Genomic DNA, 21,520 nt, shown 5'->3' on the forward strand with positions numbered 1-21,520 from the left:
ATGATGTTGTTCAGATTTAGACTTTTCCACTTCCACAACAATTTTTATGCAGCAAAAATAGCATCCAGTGGCTAGATAGGTTTTACCTTAATTGTCTATTCCTTGTATTCCATCTCCCAGTCCGTTGTGTATTTGCAAAAATAGTTAAAACTGAAACTACTCACTCTTTGCATCTGTAAAGAAAAGTGGTGTTGACAAGTTTTTAAATGTACAGAGGCGGTATTCTTTCCAACATTCAGATTGTGTGGGTTCTTGAGTTCAACATGTAGAATGAAAATGCTTGCCTTAATACTTTGTTTTGGAACAAAGCATTACCTTCAGCTATGTTCATCTCTCCCATATAAATTATTTGAGCTCTTAATGATAATGGGTGCTCCTTTGTCATCTTATAAAAGTAGAATAGTCAATAACTTTTTTCAAAATCAATATTATATGAACATAAAAACAGATTTCACAATTATGATATAATTCAACATCCTTTATGGTTACAGAGAATTAAATATATTTTATTAATGTTGTTATGAAAATAAAAATGTTTATATTGATTTTAAATAGTTGAAGAAAACTACAGAAGAATTAAATGAAGCCTTAGCAACAAAAGAAGAAATTGCTCAGAGGTGCCATGAATTAGATATGCAGGTAGGTAGTTTATTACATGTGCACAATAAATTTATGGAAACTGTGGAGTGAGATTGAGGAAGGGGCATGGTGATTCTCAGGCATCTGAAGAAAGGACGCAGCTCAGAGACTGGTCTTTTTATAAGTATACTCAGAAGTTGTACCTCTTTAAATATACCAGCTCAATTAAAGAAGTACAATCCTCCTGAGTGTGATTGCAGTATAAAGGTATGATTAAATAGGGGAGAGTCATGCCTCTAACGAAAATAGTTCCACCAATACAAAAATTGTGTGTAGAACATGTCTTAGAAAGATCACCTTTTTTGAGTAAATTGAGCAAACTTGATCTGGAACACATGAAGAAAATAAACCTGGAACTCAGAAATGCCATTTTATCAAAGTCACCTCTCAAAGTATAGCCACTCATTATTTAATGAGTCTTTTTACAGGACACTAGAATTTTGGTTTCAAAGCTAGACTAAGACTTTAGTGCATTAAGGTCTTTTTGTCTGATAACTGGCTAAATTGTGTTTGGGTTTAGATGTCTCCAGTAAATACAATTCAGAACACTAATATTTATATTTTTAAAAATTAATGTTATGCCATCATTGTTATAATATCTGGGTACATATATAGCAATTGGATAAATATTAAGGCTAAAACACATTGCTCTGAAATAACTTTATTACGAGTCCATGTGTCACCAGTTATGGGTTATACCAGCTCCATCATTTGCACACAAGTTTTGCTGTTTAAACTCACAGTTCCATTATTCCAATTTTGCACTTTTGTCATAACAGGTTGCAGCACTTCAAGAGGAGAAAAGTAGTTTACTAGCTGAGAACCAGATTCTGATGGAACGTTTGAACCAATCTGATTCTATAGAAGATCCCAATAGCCCTGCAGGGCGTAGGCACCTGCAACTGCAGACCCAGTTAGAACAGCTTCAGGAGGAAACATTTAGGTAAAGCAATTCAGGATTGGTAAATTTCATTTAGAACTGACAAACACCATATGCAGTATCCAGAAAGAAGATATTTCTTTTTAACTAAAAAACATTTTGTCCCTATTGGCAGTTATGTTGAATTATTATACTGGGTGCCCATAATGACCACTGTAGTTAAGTTTACAAATAAGTTGCCATTAGGATACATCTTTTTATAAGCTCCGACTTTATAAACATTCACTTTTTAGGCTTAAATTTTCCATGCTTGCTTTCTGCCCAAAGTAGTAGTTTAAAAATTTGCACATAATCCCTTCGGCCATTTTTTTTAGTACAGAGAGGATAAAATAGATATACTTACCCTTTTTTCAGATACTTCCTACCACAGTTCTGGAACAAGGTTACCTCAAAGCCAAGAATTTCCCAGTTGAAAGTTTGGTATGGACAGAGTCCTTAATAATACAGTGTTTCCTCTGCTAAGTTTGAAAAAAAGAAAAGGTGATTTACTCAAAGATAAAACCCATCCTTGAGAGAGCTCCACTCCCACTTGTACTTCATCCATTACCTGTTTGCTCTTTCTTGCCTCAGTTCTGCTTCATTCATTTCCAAATAATTCGTTCTCTTCCCTCTCCTAGTTCTGTGCATCTAACATCTGGCAACTTTTCACCACGTTTAACTATATAAGCCTCCTGCCCTGTCTCCTTTCTCTGCTTCTACCATCTCTGCTCAAGATCGTGCCACTTTCAGTAAGGGCAAAATTGACAGCCCCCTCTCTTACTCTTTCTCTCATCCGACTTCCACCTTTTCCATGTTTGCCCCATCTCTGATTCTGAAGTCTTTTTTTCTATCCTTTTCTTACTTCAGAAACAATACCTTTGTTCCAGTCTTTTCCCATTGTTTCATCTCTCTTAGCCTCTGTCCCTCTGTCTTTGGCTCTTTTCCTTCTGTGTTCAAACCTGCTCTCATTTTCCAGTATCCTAAAAAAATTCACTATATCTCATCTGTTACTCCAACTAGTGTCCCTTTCCCTGCTTACTTCTACACTATGTATGAGTAGTGAACATATATTCCTTCTAATTAGTCCTTTGACTCTCTCAAATCTGGATATCACTGTCTTAATTCTGCTGAAATTGTACATACCACATTCACTAATGACCACAACCTAGTTATGTTGATCAGCTTCTTCTTTTTGTCTTTCAATTTCTGCATTTCCTTTCACTCTGTTGATCACTTCATTCTCCTCCGCACACTTCTCTTCAGGCTTCTGTAATCCTACCCCTGCTGGTTCTCCCTTTCGCATGCTGACCTGTCCTTAAAGAATTCTTCTTCTGAGATATGTTCCTCTGCCACCTCTCCATCTGTCCTCCAGGACTCTGCCCTCCGTGTCCCCTTCTCTGCATTATATCTTTCAAGTCTAATTCTCAAGCCTGTGTGACATATTACTATTGCAAACTCTAGTAGACCAGATTTAATGTGGGTACAACCTCATTGATACCCTGAATTCAGCCCAGGTGCATCAGTTATATCTAAACCTGCTCTCTTCCCACCCAAAACTTCTCCTCTCCACTCCTCTGTCCTTGACATCATCACCTTCCTTGGTCTGTCAGTCCTGGAACCTTATGCATTTATGGTAAAATTTCTTAGGGCAGAGACTCTGTTATTTGTTCAGCACATTTTGTATGTCATCCAAAATGGGATTTTTTGGAGGTGCTGAACAGCCACAGCTTCCGTTAAAAAAAACTGCCACTTATCTGGCTGCCTAAATATGGACAGAGTATGTTGTTTAAGGCACCTACATTTGGAAATGTTGACGATTGTACATAATCCTGCTTATGCTGGGGTAAAAAAGTTAATGTCAAACTTTTTGTGCCCCAGAAAAAGATTATATTTTTGTGCCCATGGGATTCTGAGAGGAGTGTTTTAGCAAAGGTTTTCAGTAGCACAGTGAAAGCCGTAGGATTTCTCTTTCTTTCAAATAAAACTGCTGATAGAAAGCATACATCTCCTTGCTGCATTGCAAGGCAGAGTTGTTCTGACATAGACTTGGAAGCATGGAGACCCATAAATCTGGAGCTACTGCCACATCCTTAAAAATGTAAAAAATACTGGCAAAAAGATGTTGTTCTTTGGCTATTTTTTCTAATGTCCCTAAAAGTTGCTATGAAGGAGTAAGATAACAGCGGCCTGTGGTTAGAGCAAACCCTTTCTCATCTACTGTTTTATTTCAATTCTGTAGGCTAGAGGCAGCCAAAGATGATTATCGAATACGTTGTGAAGAGCTGGAAAAAGAAATTGCAGAATTGCGACAGCAGAATGAAGAGCTAACCACTTTGGCAGAAGAGGCTCAGTCTTTGAAGGATGAGATGGATGTACTCAGGTAAACTATATTCCTCTAACCATTAGGGTGTATATTTCTTTTTATTCCTAGAATGAAGTTGGTGCAATCAATGCATCCCTATTAGCATTTGTATAGTTTTAAAATTTTGTATACATTAAAGTAGTTTATCAACAAGCACCAAGTGTATCCAGTTACCATCAAAATTAAAAGGTTGGGAATTTTCTGCCCGTCAAGCAACCTGATCTCACATCATTAAGCACTGTATATGTGGTATTGTCATGCTATCAGTGTTATGGTTGCAGTGGCCTTCTTCATTATAAGCCCCTATTTTAAGGCATTTACAGCTTTTTGTAAAAATTATCCTTTGGGCTAAAATGTTTTTGCTTGTTCTTAACCAAATGGTGAATTTCTCTGGAAATTTTGGTAAAATTATCTTTCGCCATATTTCTAAATTGTGATATCCAGCAATGAGAGCTGTTTTTCCACATGTGAGCATTATAAACTGCATCCATCTTCCTAAAATTCTTAATCAAATCTACTAAACTGCCACTGAACTCTGTGTGGAGATGTCACAAGCTGCCCTGTAAATAGGTATAACAGCTCTTCATGTGTTCGACACTATTTTCCTTCACTAACAGTAAAGAAGTTAAAATTTTCCTGATTTTTGTTTTGTTTTAAAACAATTAATCACTTGGCAGGCATGAAAACAAGAGCAGAAACAGGGATAGTATTGAAAAACTGCCTAAAAGAAGTGAGTTTTGAGGCTGGATTTGGAGTCTGAGATAGAGATTACCTGATGCAGAGGATGGCATGAAAATCGTTAGAACTTGGTATGGAAACAAACCAGAAGACAGGAAATGGATTCAAGCAGGAAGAGTGATATCATTGGAAACAACAACATTTTAGAAAGAGTGGTGAGGGGAAAAGTAGAGAGGCTGGCAAAGAGAAAGCCAAGAATTGTAGCAGTGGTTTAGCAGTAAAGATAAGTTGTTTGCTTTCTTATGTTCCTCCTGGTCTCTGGGAACCATTTCTGTACTGAATGTAACACTGAGGAGACGTCAGAATGCTTACTACGTTAACATTCTGACTATTATTTGTATTACCGTAGTGCCCAGGAGTCCTAGCCATGCACCAGGACCCCGTTGTGCTAGGCACTGTAGAGACAAAGAACAAAAAGATGGTCCACACCCCAAAGAGTTTACAATGTAAACAGATTTGATGCAGCATCTCCATCTCTGTTACCATCCAGGCATTCCTCTGATAAAGTGGCTAAGTTAGAAAGCCAGGTAGAGTCATACAAAAAGAAGCTGGAAGATCTTGGCGATCTGCGGCGACAAGTGAAACTCTTAGAGGAGAAGAACACTATGTACATGCAAAACACTGTAAGCTTGGAGGAGGAACTAAGGAAAGCCAATGCAGCGCGTAGCCAGCTGGAAACATACAAGAGACAGGTGAGAACAGAAATACTTATTGCAATTGATTTGTTGATTTCATAACTTTTTCTGTTAATAATAATAATTTGGGTAATACCTAAAGAATTAATTCATGAATTTGTTAAAGAACACATTCATGGTCTGTGTAAAGGAACTGCTTTATTGTAAATATCCCTCTCCCCCTAGCTCTTATAGCTCATTATATAGAGCTGTTGTAAGTCCGCCTATTAGGTAAAGAAAAAGTCAACAAGAGCTGTCTCTCGTGGATAGACAAAATTCATAGACTCATAGATTTTTAAGATCACAAGGGATCTCTGTGATCATCTAGTCTGACCTCCAGCATATTGCAAAGCGTAGAACTTACCTGAATTAATTCTTGCTTCAAGTCCAATAGTTGTGGTTAAATTAGAGCAAATCTTTTAGAAAAACATCCAGTCTTATTTAAAAAATTTCCAGTGTTGGAGAATCCACCATAACCCTTGCTAAATTGGTCCAGTGGTTAATTACTCTCACTTTAAAATGTGCTCCTTGTTTCTAGTCTGAATTTGTCTAGCTTCAACTTCCAGCTATTGGATCTTGTTATAATTTTGTCCACTAGACTGAAGAGCCCGTTATTAAATTTCTGTCCCCCATGTAGGTACTTTTTAGACTGTGATCTAATCACCCTTTGACTTTATCTTTTATAAGGTCAATAAATTAAAGAAGCTCAATCTCTCACTATAAGGCATGTTTCCCAAGCCTTTAATCATTCTCATGGCTCTGTGGAACCTCACCAGTTTTTCAACAATGTTGTTGAAGTTCAGTCACCAGAGCAGGACACAATATTCCAGTAGCAGTTGTGTCAATTCTTGCTCTGCACAGGTTCCACCTCTTTTCTGCTCAATCTTTAGTGTCCTGTTGCTCAATGGAGCAAGCAGGTCAGCTCTCTGCATTGCCTGCGTTTTCTGTCTCTTTTCCTTTTCCTACAAGGAAGAAGAGAGAAGGTAAGAGGAGATTTATTGAGATTCTTCCCCTACCTGGTGACCCTTTTCCAGTTATTTGTCTCTTTCCATCCCCTTGAGCTGGATTATACCTTGGCAAACTCATTGTTTATGATAGGGAGCCTGCCATTAGCTGGAGCCAGGTTTTTCTAGGCCCCAATGCAGTGTTTGTTCTGAGTCTGTCTTGTTTGGACTCTTGGGGGATGATTTTCATTTCCCCTAAGGGCCAGCCCTGGCAAGTTTACCTAGAGAAGAGAGGATGTGTATTTCTCATCCTATGTGCCTTGGAAGGTGTTAAGTATCCCTCTTGTTACCAGCACACTCTGAAATGAAGGGCATGTCCATTTTCCAGTTTACCAGCAGTGACGTGGAGTGCTTTATTTCAAGATGGGAGGAAGGAAGGTGCATACCTCCCTGAGGCAACTTGTGCTTCTTCTCTATATTGACCTGCACTAGTGTCTGCACCTGTTCATACCTGTACCACCATTGACATAGGGTGAGCCCTGGAGGTTTGAAAGGAGTGTAGTATAGAAAGAGAACCTGGAGCACTGGGCCTGGGCTGACGCCTGAACCAGAGGCTGTGACCCAAAGTCGGGTCATGTATTCAAACAGTTGCTTACAAATTCACTGTCCAGTGTGTGAACTTGGCAAAGTTGCTGCTAGTGTACTAGTCACTAGATATTTACATAAATCTATTCCAGCTAGTACAGATACATCCCAATCTAGTACAAGATAAGATGATGTGACAAAATAATGATAGGGATGTTTTGTCCAAGATATTAGGAACAAGTGAAAGTAACAAATAGTTGTCATGAAATATGCATAGTGTTATGTAGGTTCCTTATCCCAGTTGTTTGTCTCAGTCTATAAAGGTCAGGTATCTTGCCTTAACCCTTTGTCCAGCCTAGGGGGAAGTGAAAAGTCCCACCACTGACTGAGCTGAGTCCGTTGTAACGAGCAAACATGCTTCAGTGCAACTGTGGACATTGTTCCAGGGAGCTACTACCATGCTTCGTTGACAATAAATCTGGCTGAGTGCCTTTACCACCGAACTGTGCCTCTGGCCTCTCTTTTTGAGTAACATTGAGGTCTGCTGAATGAGCATGCTGCCTAATCTGCTGCTAGTAGTGATGACGTTTGGAGCTCCAAGGACAGAAGCACTGGGCAGCCTGAGCAGTGTGTTACTGAGGCAATGACATTCCAGCCTTCAACACTTAACCACACGGGATAGTACTACTGAGGCCTGCTGAAACAGCTATCTGCGCAGAGCTGGACAGCACATAGAAAAAAAACCACACACACACACAAGCCAACTGACAACAAAGGGAATCTCATTGTTTATGCCAGAGATATAAACAATTGGAAACAAAAGGTTACATGGAAAGCATTAGGCATCCTTAACTTTAGGTATTGCTACTGTTCAGCCTATAGTTGTAAAACATGTTTTTATGTCCACACATACCTTTCTCTAACTCTGAAACAAAGCAGACATTGGTTCCTTATAAATTACTTCACAAGAAGCTGCAAGTGGATATATCTTCATCAGAGTCTCCATTCAGGCTGATCTTTCTTCAGTGCACTTCTATCCAAGCTCTTCCTGTTATGTGCTACTTTTCCATTCCTAGGACTGAGCCTTTGTTAGTGGAGGTATAAAGCTTTGAATGGACAACTTTTTGCTGAATTGCTTTTCATATCTTGTATGTCCACTGATTCATTCTGTAAGATTTATTCAGTTTTCTCCTCTTCTAGTTATAAATAGCTGTTCATTGATCTTCTACATGGCAGTATCCATGGGAACCTTGGCTGAACCTCGATATCTCATTACTTCCTCTTGTTAAATAATCAAAAGTGCCTCTCTTCCTGGGAATTGGAGGGTTGGGTCTTCATTCCTTGGAGATGAATCTCCGGATTAGGAGATTAAAAAACCACGAGAAAACAAATTTACAAATGAGCAAAAAATTACCTATTCACATAAGTTTGGGCTTGACTTCTCAAAATGAAACTTGGAAACCAGAGAGACAGGAAAAGTGGGAGAATTCACCTCTGATTTTTTTCTCTGGTGTTCTTTGGTTTTTTGTTTTGTTTTATTTTTTACTGATTTCTTTCCCCACACTTTTGAGGAAGATCCATCTCTCTGATCCATACAATTGTACAATTCTAGTGATTCATTTGTTATGTACTCAAATTTAAATTTCAAGTATAATTAGCTGGGTAGTTGGTAAACTGAGAACAGTTTGCATCTTCTTCACAGTTTTGTTGTCTCAGATTTCACTTGCACTGAAGTGGTACTATTCTCATCCCTTCAATGATATTGATGATTGAAACAATAGATTGGTGAACAACCATTTAGAATGTGCTAGAGATGAATATTCCTTTCATTTAAAAACCAATCTCACATTGCTGGGTAATTTAATTACTATATTTCACTCATATTATGTTTCAACACTGATAGATAAACAATTTCTTTTTTGTCTCACAGGTAGTTGAACTACAAAACAGATTATCTGAAGAATCAAAGAAAGCAGATAAATTAGAATTTGAATACAAATTGCTGAAAGAAAAAGTAGACAGCCTCCAAAAAGAAAAAGATGTAAGTGTCTAGATGTTGCTTTTTTTGGTGGTGGTGGTGGTGGTGGTGGTGAAAACAAATTTGAATCCTTATTACCATGGACCTGCTCATCAATATTACCTGTTTAGCCAAATTATATCTCTTTGTTCACTTTAAATGGTCTGTTGTCTTATAAAGTTATTTTATAAATGTAATAACTATGGAGTTTGACAAACCTATCATCTGTTTCAGGGTAGCTACTAAAATGTGTGCAGTAGATTTTAAAAATGGAGAGCCAAAAAGACGTATTTGTTTCTCTTCTTCTCATTAGCCTTTTCTCCTGTTCCTCCCCATTCTGTGTTTATCCAATCTTCTACATAGATCCCTCATGTGAACAGTATCACAAATTTTTGCTTTGCATATCCAGCAGTGGAAGGCTCAGAAATCTCAAATATAATTATAAAGTATATTTAATTTTAAACTGGGTTTCAAACTTTCAGAATATTCCTTTGGAGTTTAACTCAGAAGTTTTCTTTTAAAGTAAAAAAACTTCATTGTAACCTCTATATAGTCCCATTTGTGGGATCAAGGTGCTTGTGCTTCGAATTTTTGGAATCGTTTAGAGAACAGTCTCAACTGTGGCCACTCATCCATCCTGTCGTCTTGTGTCAGAGGGCATAAAATGGGCAGAAGCCTTAACTGTCCTTCAGTACTTTCTGACCACCAAAAGTGCAGCAGAGAACTGCTTGCCGAAGTGGCTAAGACTCCCAGATACCCTTTGGTCAATCAGGCATGGTGGAGAATATTTATCAAGATCAGCTGCAAAGAGCTGCTCACCAGCATTAGCTGTGTATCTGGATGGAGGTTGAAGACTGTGCTATGTTTCTTGGTGACTTGACTCTCATCCTAGTTCTTCTTCTAGTGCTTGCTCATGTCTATTTCATTGTAGGCTCATGCGCACCCTCGTGCACGGTTACCAGAATTTTTTCCCCTTAGTAGTACCCGTAGGGCCGGCCTTGGTGTCCCCTGGAGTCCCGTGCACATGGTGCAGTATATTAGTTGCCGCCGACCCTATGCCCCCTCAGTTCCTTCTTTCTGCCACTGACAGTTACTGGAACTGTGTCTTGTTTGCTACCGCAAGTGCCTCTTAGCAATTTAGTGTTAAGTGTTCCCTTAAATAGTTGTTAATCGAGTAGTTAGTGTATTTTTTAGTTAATAGGTGTAAATAGTTCAGTAGTTAAGGTTAGTCCCCTTGGGACATCCACCCGGTAGCGGGGCATGCCCCGATCTCCAGGTTTCAAGCCCTGTAAGTCTTGTGGCAAGCCCTTCCCACTTAGCGACCCCCCCGACAGTTGCCTGAAGTGTCTGGGGGAGTCGCACAGGAAAGACAAGTGCTGAATCTGTAATGCATAAGGCGTTCAGACCATGGACTCAGAAGAAGCAGGAAAGCCATCTGAAGGCCCTTCTGATGGAGTCTGCTCTGAGACTGGCTTCAGAGCTGTCCCGCTCGCTCTTGGTGCCACTCTGGCATCAAACTTTTTTTTCGCCATTGAAGAAGCAGAAGAAACAACGCTCAGAGAGGGGCCACTCCCCCGTGCCAAAGAAGACCAAGGACGCGGGATCGAGTGTGGGACCACCACAAGGGAACAAAAGGGGGCCTCTGCAGCTTGTGGTGCCATCGATGCCTGAGGCATTTCGAGTGGCAAGAGACTTGATGGCCCTGCCCTTGCTTCCTACGCCTTTACTCTGGATGCAGCATGTGGAAAAAGCACTGACATCGAAGGGGAAGCCCCCAATGAGACCCCCCAGTGGCTGCACTGCTCTCTGGAGCCACTTCATGCCTCTCCACGGGCCAAGTTACCATGGAGAAGGTCTCCTCCCTCGAGACATCAATCCCCGAGGGTACAGACCCTGTCACCGGAAAGATCACCGGAGGCAGAGCACCGATACCGGAGGAGTTCAGCGGTGCTCGGCACTGTCAGGCCAGCACCGGTCCCTCTCCAGTTCGAGCAGGCGCTCACCATCGGGGAGTTGGCGCCGATCATTATCCCCAGCACCAATGAGTTTGCCCGTGAGTTCGCGGCTCAGAACCTGGTTGCTGACATTGGACACTCGGCCAGGGATGATCAGCTCCATCATCGATCATCGGCACTGAGATACTCCCTTGCGGCACGGTGACATTCCCACGGCTCCTTCCACTGAAGGTCCTCACCAGTTTAGGGAACTGTACCACCAGTCACCAGCATCACACTCCCCATATCCAGCAGCAGATTGTCGGAGCACCAGTGGGCTCAGGGGGCCAGATACCACTCCTGCTCTCCACAGCACCACCCTGCGGGAAAGGAGTCTGACACGAGCCATCGTTGGTTGCCAGGGAGCAAGTTCTGTTCCTCCCGGGAGGACAGAACCTCAACAGCCTACCCAGGTCAGCTCCAACGAACTGGGGGTCTGGCGCAAGGTCCCTGTCTGACCGCCCCAGGTTGGCCTCAAGGACAGTGGCAGGTGCAGTGGCCATTCTGGAATCCCTGGGGGTTCCTTGTGGCCATGGGGCCCTATTCTCTTTGGTCATCAAGGAAACAATCCACAGCCCCAGCAGTCCCGGTGGAGATCTGCAGCTCAGCCTTGGAGGCGGAATCGGACGTGCTGGAAGGGACTTCAAGAGCGGTTCCCCCGCAGCCAGTGGAAATGCTGTCACCTTCGGTGCCGGGACAGTCATCCTTCTCCACCCCAGATGAGGCAGTCACAATGGGGCCATCAGGTCCCCTAGATGACTTTTGAGACCATTAAGAGCTCCTTTAGAGGGTGGCCTCAAACTTGGGGTTGGAAGCAGAGGAACTTCAAGAGCAATCGGACAACCTCTTCAATGTGCTGGCAGCTGTGGTGCCAGCCTGGGTCGCCCTGCCAGTCCACAAAAGGGTTCTTAAGTTGGTTAAGGCCCTGTGGCAAACGCCATCCTCTCTGCCACCGACCACTAAGAGAGTGGAGAAAAAGTACGTGAGAGGAGGAGGTTTCTATTCCCGCTACTTCATCATTTCCTGGACTCCATCATCCCCTCATTGGAGCCAGGAGATTGGCATGCTGCCCTTGACTTGCAGGATGCATATTTTCACATCTCAATATTCCCCAGACACAGTTGTTTCCTCCGGTTTGGGTGGGAGGCTCCCACTACCAGTTTACAGCCCTCCCCTTTGGCCTGTCGTCTGCCCCGAGGGTATTTACAAAATGCATGGGGTGGTGGCAGCGTATCTCAGGCACTGAGGGGCTCAGATTTACCCATATCTCGATGACTGGCTAATCAGAGGCGTGTCGCAGGCCCAGGTTCAAGCCATTCTGGACTTAATTCAGGCCATCTGGGCCTGCTAGTGAATGAACAAAAATCCACTCTGATGCCAGTACAGAGAATAGAATTAACTGGGGCTAATCTCGACTCCATGTGGGCCAGGGCGTTTCTGCCACAAGCTCGGTTCGAGGCCATGTCCAACCTGATCAGGGACTTACAAGCCTCTCCCCTCATGACGGCACAAACTTGCCTGCAGTTGCTGGGCCATATGGCAGCATGCATCTACATGCTGCGTCATGCATGTCTGAGACTCTGGCCGAGCAGGCACCCCTTGAACAGAGTGGTTACGATGTCCCCGCAAGTCTTAGCCTCCCTGGGTTGGTGGTTAGATCCCCCCATCGGTGATGGAAGGGATGCCCTTTGCAGGTATGGCCTCCTCAGGAACTCTGGTTTCGGATGCTTTGGACTTAGGGTGGGAGGCACATATCAGCTCGGGCCACAGCAATCAAGGGACTTGGTCGAGGGAGGACCAGGAGCTGCACATGAACATCAGGGAGCTCAGGGTGATCCGCTTGGCATGTGGACTGTTCCCTCCCTTTCTGAGAGGCAATGTGGTCCAGGTTCTGATGAACAACACCACCACAATGTATTATGTCAACAGACAGGGTGGGGGGAACAGACCTGTGTGAGGAAGTGGTGAGTCTGTAGAACCTGGTGATAGGCCACGACATTCACCTTGTGGCTTCACATCTCCCTGGCATCAAGAAGACCACAGTGGACCAACTCAGCAGGACCTTCTTGCCTTGCCACGAGTGGTCTCTCTACCCATCGGTAGCCGATATGATTTTCCAGAAGTGGGGGTTTCCCCAAGTGGATCTCTCTGCCTCCAATATCAACAAGAAGTGCAGTCAGTTTTGCTCCATTTGTGGGCTCAAAGAGGGAGCGCTTGCAGACACCTTCCTACTTTCGTGGTCGGGGAGGCTCCTGTATGCCTCCCCTCCCATTCCATTGATTCACAGGGTCCTGTTAAAAATCAAAAGATAGCAAACGTCATTCTTATAGCACAGGTAGCCCTGGTTCATGACACTCTTGGAACTGTCCATTGCTTCCCCCCTGGAGCTACCGTGTTGGCACAACCTGCTTTCCCAGGATTGGGGGCATCTTCTGCACCCGGACCTGGAGTGCATGCACCTGACGGCGTGGAGACTGAGTGGCTGAAGCTAGAGGAACGGGCTTGCTCATCCCAAGTGCAGGCAATACTAATGAGTAGCAGGAAACCTTCCACCAGGGCATCATCCTTAGCCATGTGGAAAAGGTTCACATGCTGGGCCGCAGCCCAGGCGGTCACACCTCACCAAGCATCAATCCAGACACTGCTGGACTAACTGCTGCACCTTAAACTTCAGGGCCTAGCCACTACCTTGTTGAAAGTGCATCTAGCCGCTATTTCCGCCTTCCATCCTCCGATTCAAGGGAGGTCAGTTTTCTCCCACGCCATAGCAGTTAGGTTCCTGAAGGGTATAGAGAGGCTTTACTCCCAGGTTAGGGATCCGCTACCCCCCCGGGACCTAAAATTAGTCCTCTCCAGGCTCATGGGGGCACCGTTCAAGCCTTTGGCCACCTGACCCCTTTTTCTGCTATCCTGGAAAGTAACCTTCTTGTTGGCCATCACCTCGGCTAGGAGGGTATCTGAGATTAGGGCACTTACCTCAGAGCCGCTTTACACAGTTTTTTATAGGGATAAGGTCCAGATGAGGCCCCACCCCACCTTTTTGCCCCAAAGTGGTGTCCCAGTTCCATGCCAGTCAGGACATCTTCCTGCCGGTGTTCTTCCCGAAGCCGCATGCGTCAGAGGAAGAACAGAGGTGGCACACACTAGATGTGCGCAGACCCCTGGCTTTTTACATCGAGAGGACGAAACCGTTCCGTAAGTCCACGCAGCTGTTTGTGGTGGGGGCTGACAGGATGAAGGACTTACCTGTCTCTTCACAGTGGATCTCCTCTTGGATAACCTCTCGTGTTTGGTTCTGCTACGAGCAGGCAAAGGTTCCACTTCCGGGAAGCATAACAGCTCCCTCACTAGAGTGCAGGCCTCTTCTGTGGCATTCCTAGCGCAAGTGCCTATTCAGGACATATGCAAGCTGCTACGTGGTTGTCGGTGCACATCTTTACGTTCCACTATGCCATCATTCAGCAGGCACGGAACAATGCCAGTTTCGGCAGAACAGTGCTACAATCAGCTCATCTATGAACTCCGAACCCACCTCCAAGGTACTGCTTGTGAGTCACCTACAATTGGATCGACATGAGCAAGCACTCAAAGAAACAAAAACTGTCACTAATCTTGTAACTGTTGTTCTTCAAGATGTGTTGCTCATGTCCATTCCATGATCCCCCCTGCCATCCCTGCTGTCAGAGTCGACGGCAAGAAGGAACTGAGGGGGCGTAAGCCGGCGGCACCTAATGTACCGCGGCATGTGCACAGAGCTCGGGGGCGCCAAGACCGACCCTATGGATACTGCTAAGGGGAAAAAAATTCCGGTAACCATGCATGGGGGCATGCACACACCTACAATGGAATGGACATGAGCAAGACATCTCGAAGAACAACTGTTACAAGGTGAGTAATCGTCTTTTCTTCTGAGGCAAACTGCAGCTTGGATTTTTACCCTAGATCATCCTCTACTCCACCTGTCATCCTGGCTTCTGGGGACCTTCTGGGCTACTGACCTACTGGTCTAACTAGCTTCAATTTTTAATCCAGGATGGGGATTCTTGCAGATCTGGTTGTTGTGTGACTCTAGTATGGAGTCTATTCAGGACTATCACTGCCAAAGAGTCCACAGTTCCCATGGTCCTGGAGTCTGGGATTGGCCAGTACAATCAGTGCTGTTTCTGTTGTAGTGATACCTGTTTTGAGGCCAGACACCCCGAATAGCTCCCATCCTTTGTACTGAACCTTCCTCTGATCTAATTGAGCATTTGGGCCTGGTATTTGAGAGGGCCTCAGTAATCCCCATTTTAATTTCTTCCCCCATGAAAATGGCAGACAGTCTATATCAGGTCCCTGAGAAGTGCATCAATATTTTTAAACACATGCAAACCTGGGCTGTCAGGTAATGACACTGGCCAATGGGAAAAAGCGTTAGGCTGGAGGATCTTGTGCCATGTCTTGACAAGTAAAATGGTTAGAGTTTTTAAAATGTATTCACTGACACAATGAGTCTAGTATTTTTATACACCACTTATCTGGAAGAGATAGGGCTTAGTACCTTTAAAATATGTTTGATGGCTGATCAGTCCTAGAGAACTGTTAAATAAAATGTCAACCTACGTGTTGCTGTTCCCTGATCAAGAAGCTGGCAATCTAAACAGTCTCCTGAATGTTGCAAATTTGAACAACAGATGAAAAACAGACTGAGGAACAGATACTATTCTTGCCATGTTTTCTGATTTTACCTCCTAACCAACATTATCTCAGTCTTACTTAGATTGAACCACAAGCACTTAGTTTTCATCCATGTCCCAGTCTCAACCAACTAAATGTCAAGGCCATTGACTTTCTTAGGGGTTATGCTACTCTCTAAACTCCTACCACTGGAAGTATGCAGAGGCCCTTGAAGAAGAAAGTAACCATTGCAAATAATGATTGTTCTTCGAGTGTTTTGCTTCTGCATGTCCACATTCCCCACCTGACTTCTTATGAATGGTATTAAGAATTCCAATATCAGAGGAATGAGTTGAAGGTCTGCTGGCCCCCTTCCTTTTGATACCTGGAAACCCTGCACAAGGGGAAAGAAAGGACAGGGTGAATGGCCCTGATGGGGATACTGCTCTTCCTAAATTTCTGGAAGTTCTTTGTACAAGTGTCTTGATCCCAGGACTGTCAAAGTCCACAGTTACTGGTGAGTAGCTGCTCCTTTTTTTTTTATCTTGCCCATGGAGTGCATTGGGATTCCTTAGTATGAAACACACATCTAGCAATGCACATTTTAATCATCTTTGTTTGTTAAAGTGCTAATGATGTGTCTAGAGTTAAAGATGGATTTGTAGAGCTGAGATCAATATCTAGTGTCCTTCCAATCATTCAGAGGTTAAGAACGGAAAGAGATTCCCTGAAAGAAACTATCGAAGAACTTCGATGTGTACAAGCACAAGAAGGACAGCTCACCACCTCAGGTAATGGAGAAAAAGAAGCCGAAGCTACCTTTTTTCTAAAGAGTGTACAAGGAGATTTCATAGATGCAGGGTAGACAGGTTTGTTTTATAGTTAACCAATGTCACATCTGCTAAGTTGAGGTTGCAAAACAGATTGTGCTATAATCACATTTTCAGATGTTCAGAACAGCTTCATAAAGCTTTCAACTTCTGGCTGAAATTTTCCGTGCTTGGTTTCTCCCAAAATGTGATACTTTAAAAAAGTTTTGAGAGTTTAATTTCTAAGTAATGGCAGTGAGAAACCAACTCACTATCCCCCTCATCTCCAAAAAAAATTAGCATTAATGTCCTAACATAGTTTCCTGAACTTATGTGGTACATATGGTACATATGCATTGACTTATATCGCATACATCACATCATACAAATATTCATATTTTTACATAAACAAAGCAATAAATCATAACTTATAAAAAACCTTTGTCCAAAATAGAGGAAAATAAGAACAGAAACTTCTTCAAAATGGAATTATGTTAATTTTCCCTTCTATTATAGTATGACACTGTATTATTTCTCATACTCATAAGAAGCATAATGTTTTAAATGTTCTCTTAAAATTTAATCCTGTAGAACAATATTTATCCGTGGCCTTTCAAAACAAAAATGATTGTACTTTCTGTTAATCCTTTTCTTTGTTTTTGTCTGAAACAGGATTGATGCCACTGGGAGGCCAGGAGTCTTCAGACAGTCTAGCAGCAGAAATTGTTACTCCTGAAATCAAGTAAGTCCAATTATCCTTTTTGTCTACATAGACCTTAGGATGTGTATGCACACAATTAGTCATTTTTTTCCCAGTATTTTAAAGTTTATCACTAAGATTCACACTAGTTCTTTTCTCTTCTTTTGGATTTCTACAAAGCAGTTCATCTTACACTTGGGATGAAGTTTATTTGACTTGCCATCAGCCTGTATCATACTTGGTTTTGGTTTTTAAAAAGTGCTTAAATTGGATCTCACTTCTCTAAAGAGTTCCTGCTATTGAATCTCATTTTTCTAAAGAGTTCATGTACATGCAAAGCTTTTGATACAGTCTCCTACAGTATTCTTATCAGCAAGTTGAAGTATGGGTTGAATGAATGGACTATAAAATGGAGAGAGAGCTGGCTAGATCTTTGGGCTCAATGGGTAGTGATCAATGGCTCCATGTCTAGCTGGCAGCCAGTAACAAGCAGAGTGCCCCAGAGGTCGGCATCACTCCATAGAGCATAGTTTCTCAACCTGTGGTACGCATACCTCTGGGGGTACACAAGACACAGGCAGGGGGTACACGGCGGAAAAACACAGTGAAGGGAGGCAGGCAGCAGCCACCAACTTCTGGGGAAGCCAGGCGGCAGCTGCCCGCTTCCCGCCCAGTCCCACCTCCTAGCTGGGAGGTAGATGGCAGCAGCTCCAGTCCTGGGAAGCTGGGCAGCAGCTGCCAGCTTGGGTGGCAGCCGCTGGCTTTTTGGGAAGCTGTGTGGCAGCTGCCCATGTCCTGCCCGGTCCCAGCTCCCAGGTGGAAGCCCGGCAGCAGCCTCCTGTGCCTTGCAAGCTAGGCTCACAGCGGGGTGGCTGCCACCTGTGCCCCAGCTCTTAGCCGAGAGACAGCCTCCAGCACCCTGGCTTGAAGATTGGCAGCAGTTCCTGCCGCCTGCCCACATCCCCGGGTCCCAGCTTGCGTGGAAGCCTCCTCCGCCTCAGTTCAGATTGGGTGGCAGTCGCCCACCTCCCAGGCTGGCAGCCAGGTGACAGCTGCCTGCAACTTGCCCAGGTGGCAGCTCCCCTTCCCAGCTCAAAGTCAGGTGGAGAGCCCAGCGACTTGCCCAGTCCTGGAGCCGGCTTTTCCCACAGGTTTACTTGTCAATTTCACTGCTTTAGCTAAGCAACTATGACAGCCCCAGATTTTACCAGTATAAAAATCTTAAGAGGGGCCCACACAGTGTGATTTGCCCCAGGCCCGCACCCCCCTAGGGATAGCCATGGGTAGCACTGCTCTCCACTCTGGTGGGCCGCTAGTGTCTGCTCAGACCTCACAAGTTCCTGCCTGTGTGAGGAGAACACCAGGTGACCCTGCCATCAGGTCATAGTGATTGGCTGGTGTTGACCTTTGCTCCTATATGGAAGAAGGGGAGAAGGAAGGAGGGGAGAAACAGCAGGGGATTTTGTGATCTGCCACAGCCACACAGCACTGCAGAACTCAGAACTCTCCTGCTTTACTACAAATACAGTCATCCAGCGGTAAAGGGGAAAAAGATTGTATTTCTCAGAGTGGAAAATTGAGTGTTGGAGTATTTATTAAAATTTTAGAAGTTAGGGGGTACTTGCTACTTAAAAGGTTGAGAAACACTGCCCTAGAGAACCACTTCTTCTCTGTAAAATGTAGCCATAGTGGTTCCACCAAGGATTGACAGCAAAGAGCCATCTGCCACAGAGGTAGGTTGTTAGAAGAAGGAATGAATTCTAGGTAAACTGTTCCTTTAACAATGAACTTCCAGGAGAAACACCACCTTTCAGATATGATAAGTCCTCTCAGCTCTTTCCTTCACTGGACTGTTGTAAAAAGTCAACTTATTTTAGCAATTAAAAATCCACGACTGACAGAATCAAGGGCAGTCCTCAACTTCCAGCCAAATGTAGCCAGAACATCCTTCTCTGATATACCCCCATCCATTGGGGGCTTAAAGGGCTTAAATCCTGTCTAGAATTGGCTGCCCAAACAAGTTCATCAGTGTTCTGAGACTTCTCCATGACAACATGTCAGCAATGGGAATCAAACAGAACCATTTGAGGTGAAAACTGGAGTGAAGCAAGGCTGCATCATCGCTCCAACACTATTTTCCATCTTCACCTCCATCCTAATGTATCTCATCAACAGAAAGCTCCCTCCTGGAATTGAAATTGCGTATAGGATGGACGGAAGGCTCTTTCACTTCAACAGACTCAAGTCCAAAACCAAGTCTACAATTGCATTCCTAATGGAGCTCCAGTATGCAGATCTCCAAACCATTCTCAATGCATTTTCAGAAGTTTACAAGAGTATTGGCCTAACTTTAAACATCACGAAAACACAAGTTTTTATCAACCTGCTCCAAATGGAGAAATAACCCCTCCCCCATTCAAATTAAAGGAGAAATGCTGGAGAATGTGGATCATTTTGCCTATCTTGGAAGCTATCTTTCATCAAAGGCAGACATTGATGTGGAAATACACCACTTGAAATGTGCGAGCAGTGCCTTTGGACATCTGAGTAAGAGAGTCTTCTTAAATCATGCCATCCTTGCTGAAATGAAGCTCCTGATCCACCATGCCATTGTTATCCCAACTCTGCTGTACGGCTTGGAAACCTGGACCACATACAGAAGACATCTCAAGAGCTTGGAAAAGTACCATCAACCGTGCCTTCGCAAGATCCTTTGGATTAGCTGGAAGGATAGACGTACAAACATCATCATGTTGTTTGCATGCCTGACTCCTGCCTCTCCAAAAGAACCCTTTTCTCACAGCTAAAAGAAGGTCAGCGAAGTTGTGGAGGGCGAAGAAAGCGCTTCAAAAACGCTTTGAAGGCAAATATGAAGAGGTGCAACATTGACATCAATACTTGGGAGACCCTCACTCAGGACCATCCAAAATGGAGGAAGGCTCTGTCAGAGGGATCTCAACACTTTGAAACAGCTCGTCGACAGGTAGAAGAGGAAAAGAGGAACAGGCGGAAAGAACATCAGAACATTCAGTGCAGCAACACTGTGCCTATCCCTCCTGGAAACACCTGTCCTTATTGTGACAAGACATGTGGATCTAAAATTGGGCTATGGAGCAACCTGCAGAGCCACTGCTGAGATTCCTGGAAGACAATCTTACTCATTCATGAGTGATGGCCGATGATGATGAAAGGGGGTAGTGTAGTGTGAGCTGCTATGCCAGCTTTACACCATCCCGGTGTTCTTCTTCACAAGGGGAATGCCTAGCTGGGGAGAGACATCAGCTTTCTGATCCATTTACATGCCAGAATATGTCTTATGATTGAGCCTTAAGCTTTTTGTGCCCGTTATATCATCCAGCAGCAATGGTGAGCTCCAGGCTTCAGTGGCTGATCTGTTTACCCCTGTCTTCTGTAAGGAGGATGTGGTGCTGCATCTTTGCCCCAAGTTACTCATCAATACCTGGAATTTTTTAGTACATTGAGTACAGATCAACATCCGTACTTTCTATCCCCATTTCTTTTGAATCTATGTTTGATTCCAGTGAGATGGAAGCAAATGAAGGGACATCGAGGGTCCAGATCTCTCTATATAGCTTTCCCTGGAGCATTTTATAGCTTAAAACAAAGTCCACTCATTCCCCACTGATGCAGGTTTTGGTGCAATATACAGACATGTTCCATGAGTATGGATCTGTGCTAATAAGGTACTCAAGGAATGCCAGCTACAGGTGAGTAACTTTCTTATGTGTGTATTATATTTGTCTTTAAGGTATGTTAGTGATATCATATATGCTGATGAATACTGAATCAAATCCCAAGCAGTTATTTTCTGAAAATGACCTAATCTCTGTTTAAAACTTCAGGTTCCAAACAGATTCAGTAATCCCATTATATGTTACTATTTTGGTGGTTCAAGTGAGTAACCGTTACTTCATCTCTTAACCATCTCTAAAACTGGTAAAGAGAAAATGATATGTACATAATATTCATACTTCCTGTGGTGAATTAATTTGCTCCTTGTAGCGATCTAAAAGATTTTTATAGCAGTTTTTATTTTGTTTCTCCAGGGAGAAACTCATCCGTCTTCAGCATGAGAACAAGATGCTGAAGCTTAACCAAGAAGGTTCCGACAATGAAAAAATTGCCTTGTTGCAGAGCCTGCTAGATGATGCAAATCTACGAAAGAATGAACTGGAGACAGAGAACAGGTAGGAAAATACAGTTCGTTGTTTTAATGACTGTTTTTCTAAATATTCATACACCTTAGTCTTGTGCAGTCTGTTGTCGGCATTACACTACCCATGTCAAAGAATCTAGTCATTTTTTATCAGAAAGCATCTCAATCCACACATGAATATATCTAAATCTTTCCAGAATTTGGAACCTCCATCTCTTTTTTGTATTACAGCTGTAGGTTGGTAGAGCATACAGCATATTGACATGTGCAAGGTCAGAACGGGCAGCCAGTATTGCTTCAGTACTA

General features: G+C 43.4%; 1 protein-coding gene across 4 annotated transcripts in view; it reads left to right on the forward strand.

The window, feature by feature from the left end:
• HOOK3 (hook microtubule tethering protein 3) overlaps positions 1-21,520 on the forward strand; it is a 135,350-nt gene that overhangs the window by 60,471 nt on the left and 53,359 nt on the right. For all 4 annotated transcript variants that reach the window (XM_067553429.1, XM_067553427.1, XM_067553428.1 and 1 more), the window contains exons 8-15: positions 556-639; positions 1,419-1,582; positions 3,798-3,938; positions 5,149-5,350; positions 8,792-8,902; positions 16,232-16,319; positions 17,010-17,079; positions 21,105-21,245. In XM_067553429.1, coding sequence (XP_067409530.1) covers positions 556-639; positions 1,419-1,582; positions 3,798-3,938; positions 5,149-5,350; positions 8,792-8,902; positions 16,232-16,319; positions 17,010-17,079; positions 21,105-21,245 — 1,001 coding nt within the window. The remainder of the gene's footprint in view (positions 1-555; positions 640-1,418; positions 1,583-3,797; positions 3,939-5,148; positions 5,351-8,791; positions 8,903-16,231; positions 16,320-17,009; positions 17,080-21,104; positions 21,246-21,520) is intronic.

The sequence above is a fragment of the Emydura macquarii genome, unplaced genomic scaffold (assembly GCF_026122565.2).
Source record: "Emydura macquarii macquarii isolate MOO-44397 ecotype Brisbane River unplaced genomic scaffold, CSIRO-AGI_Emac_v2 contig_1451, whole genome shotgun sequence".
In the NCBI taxonomy this organism is placed as follows: Eukaryota; Metazoa; Chordata; order Testudines; family Chelidae; genus Emydura; species Emydura macquarii.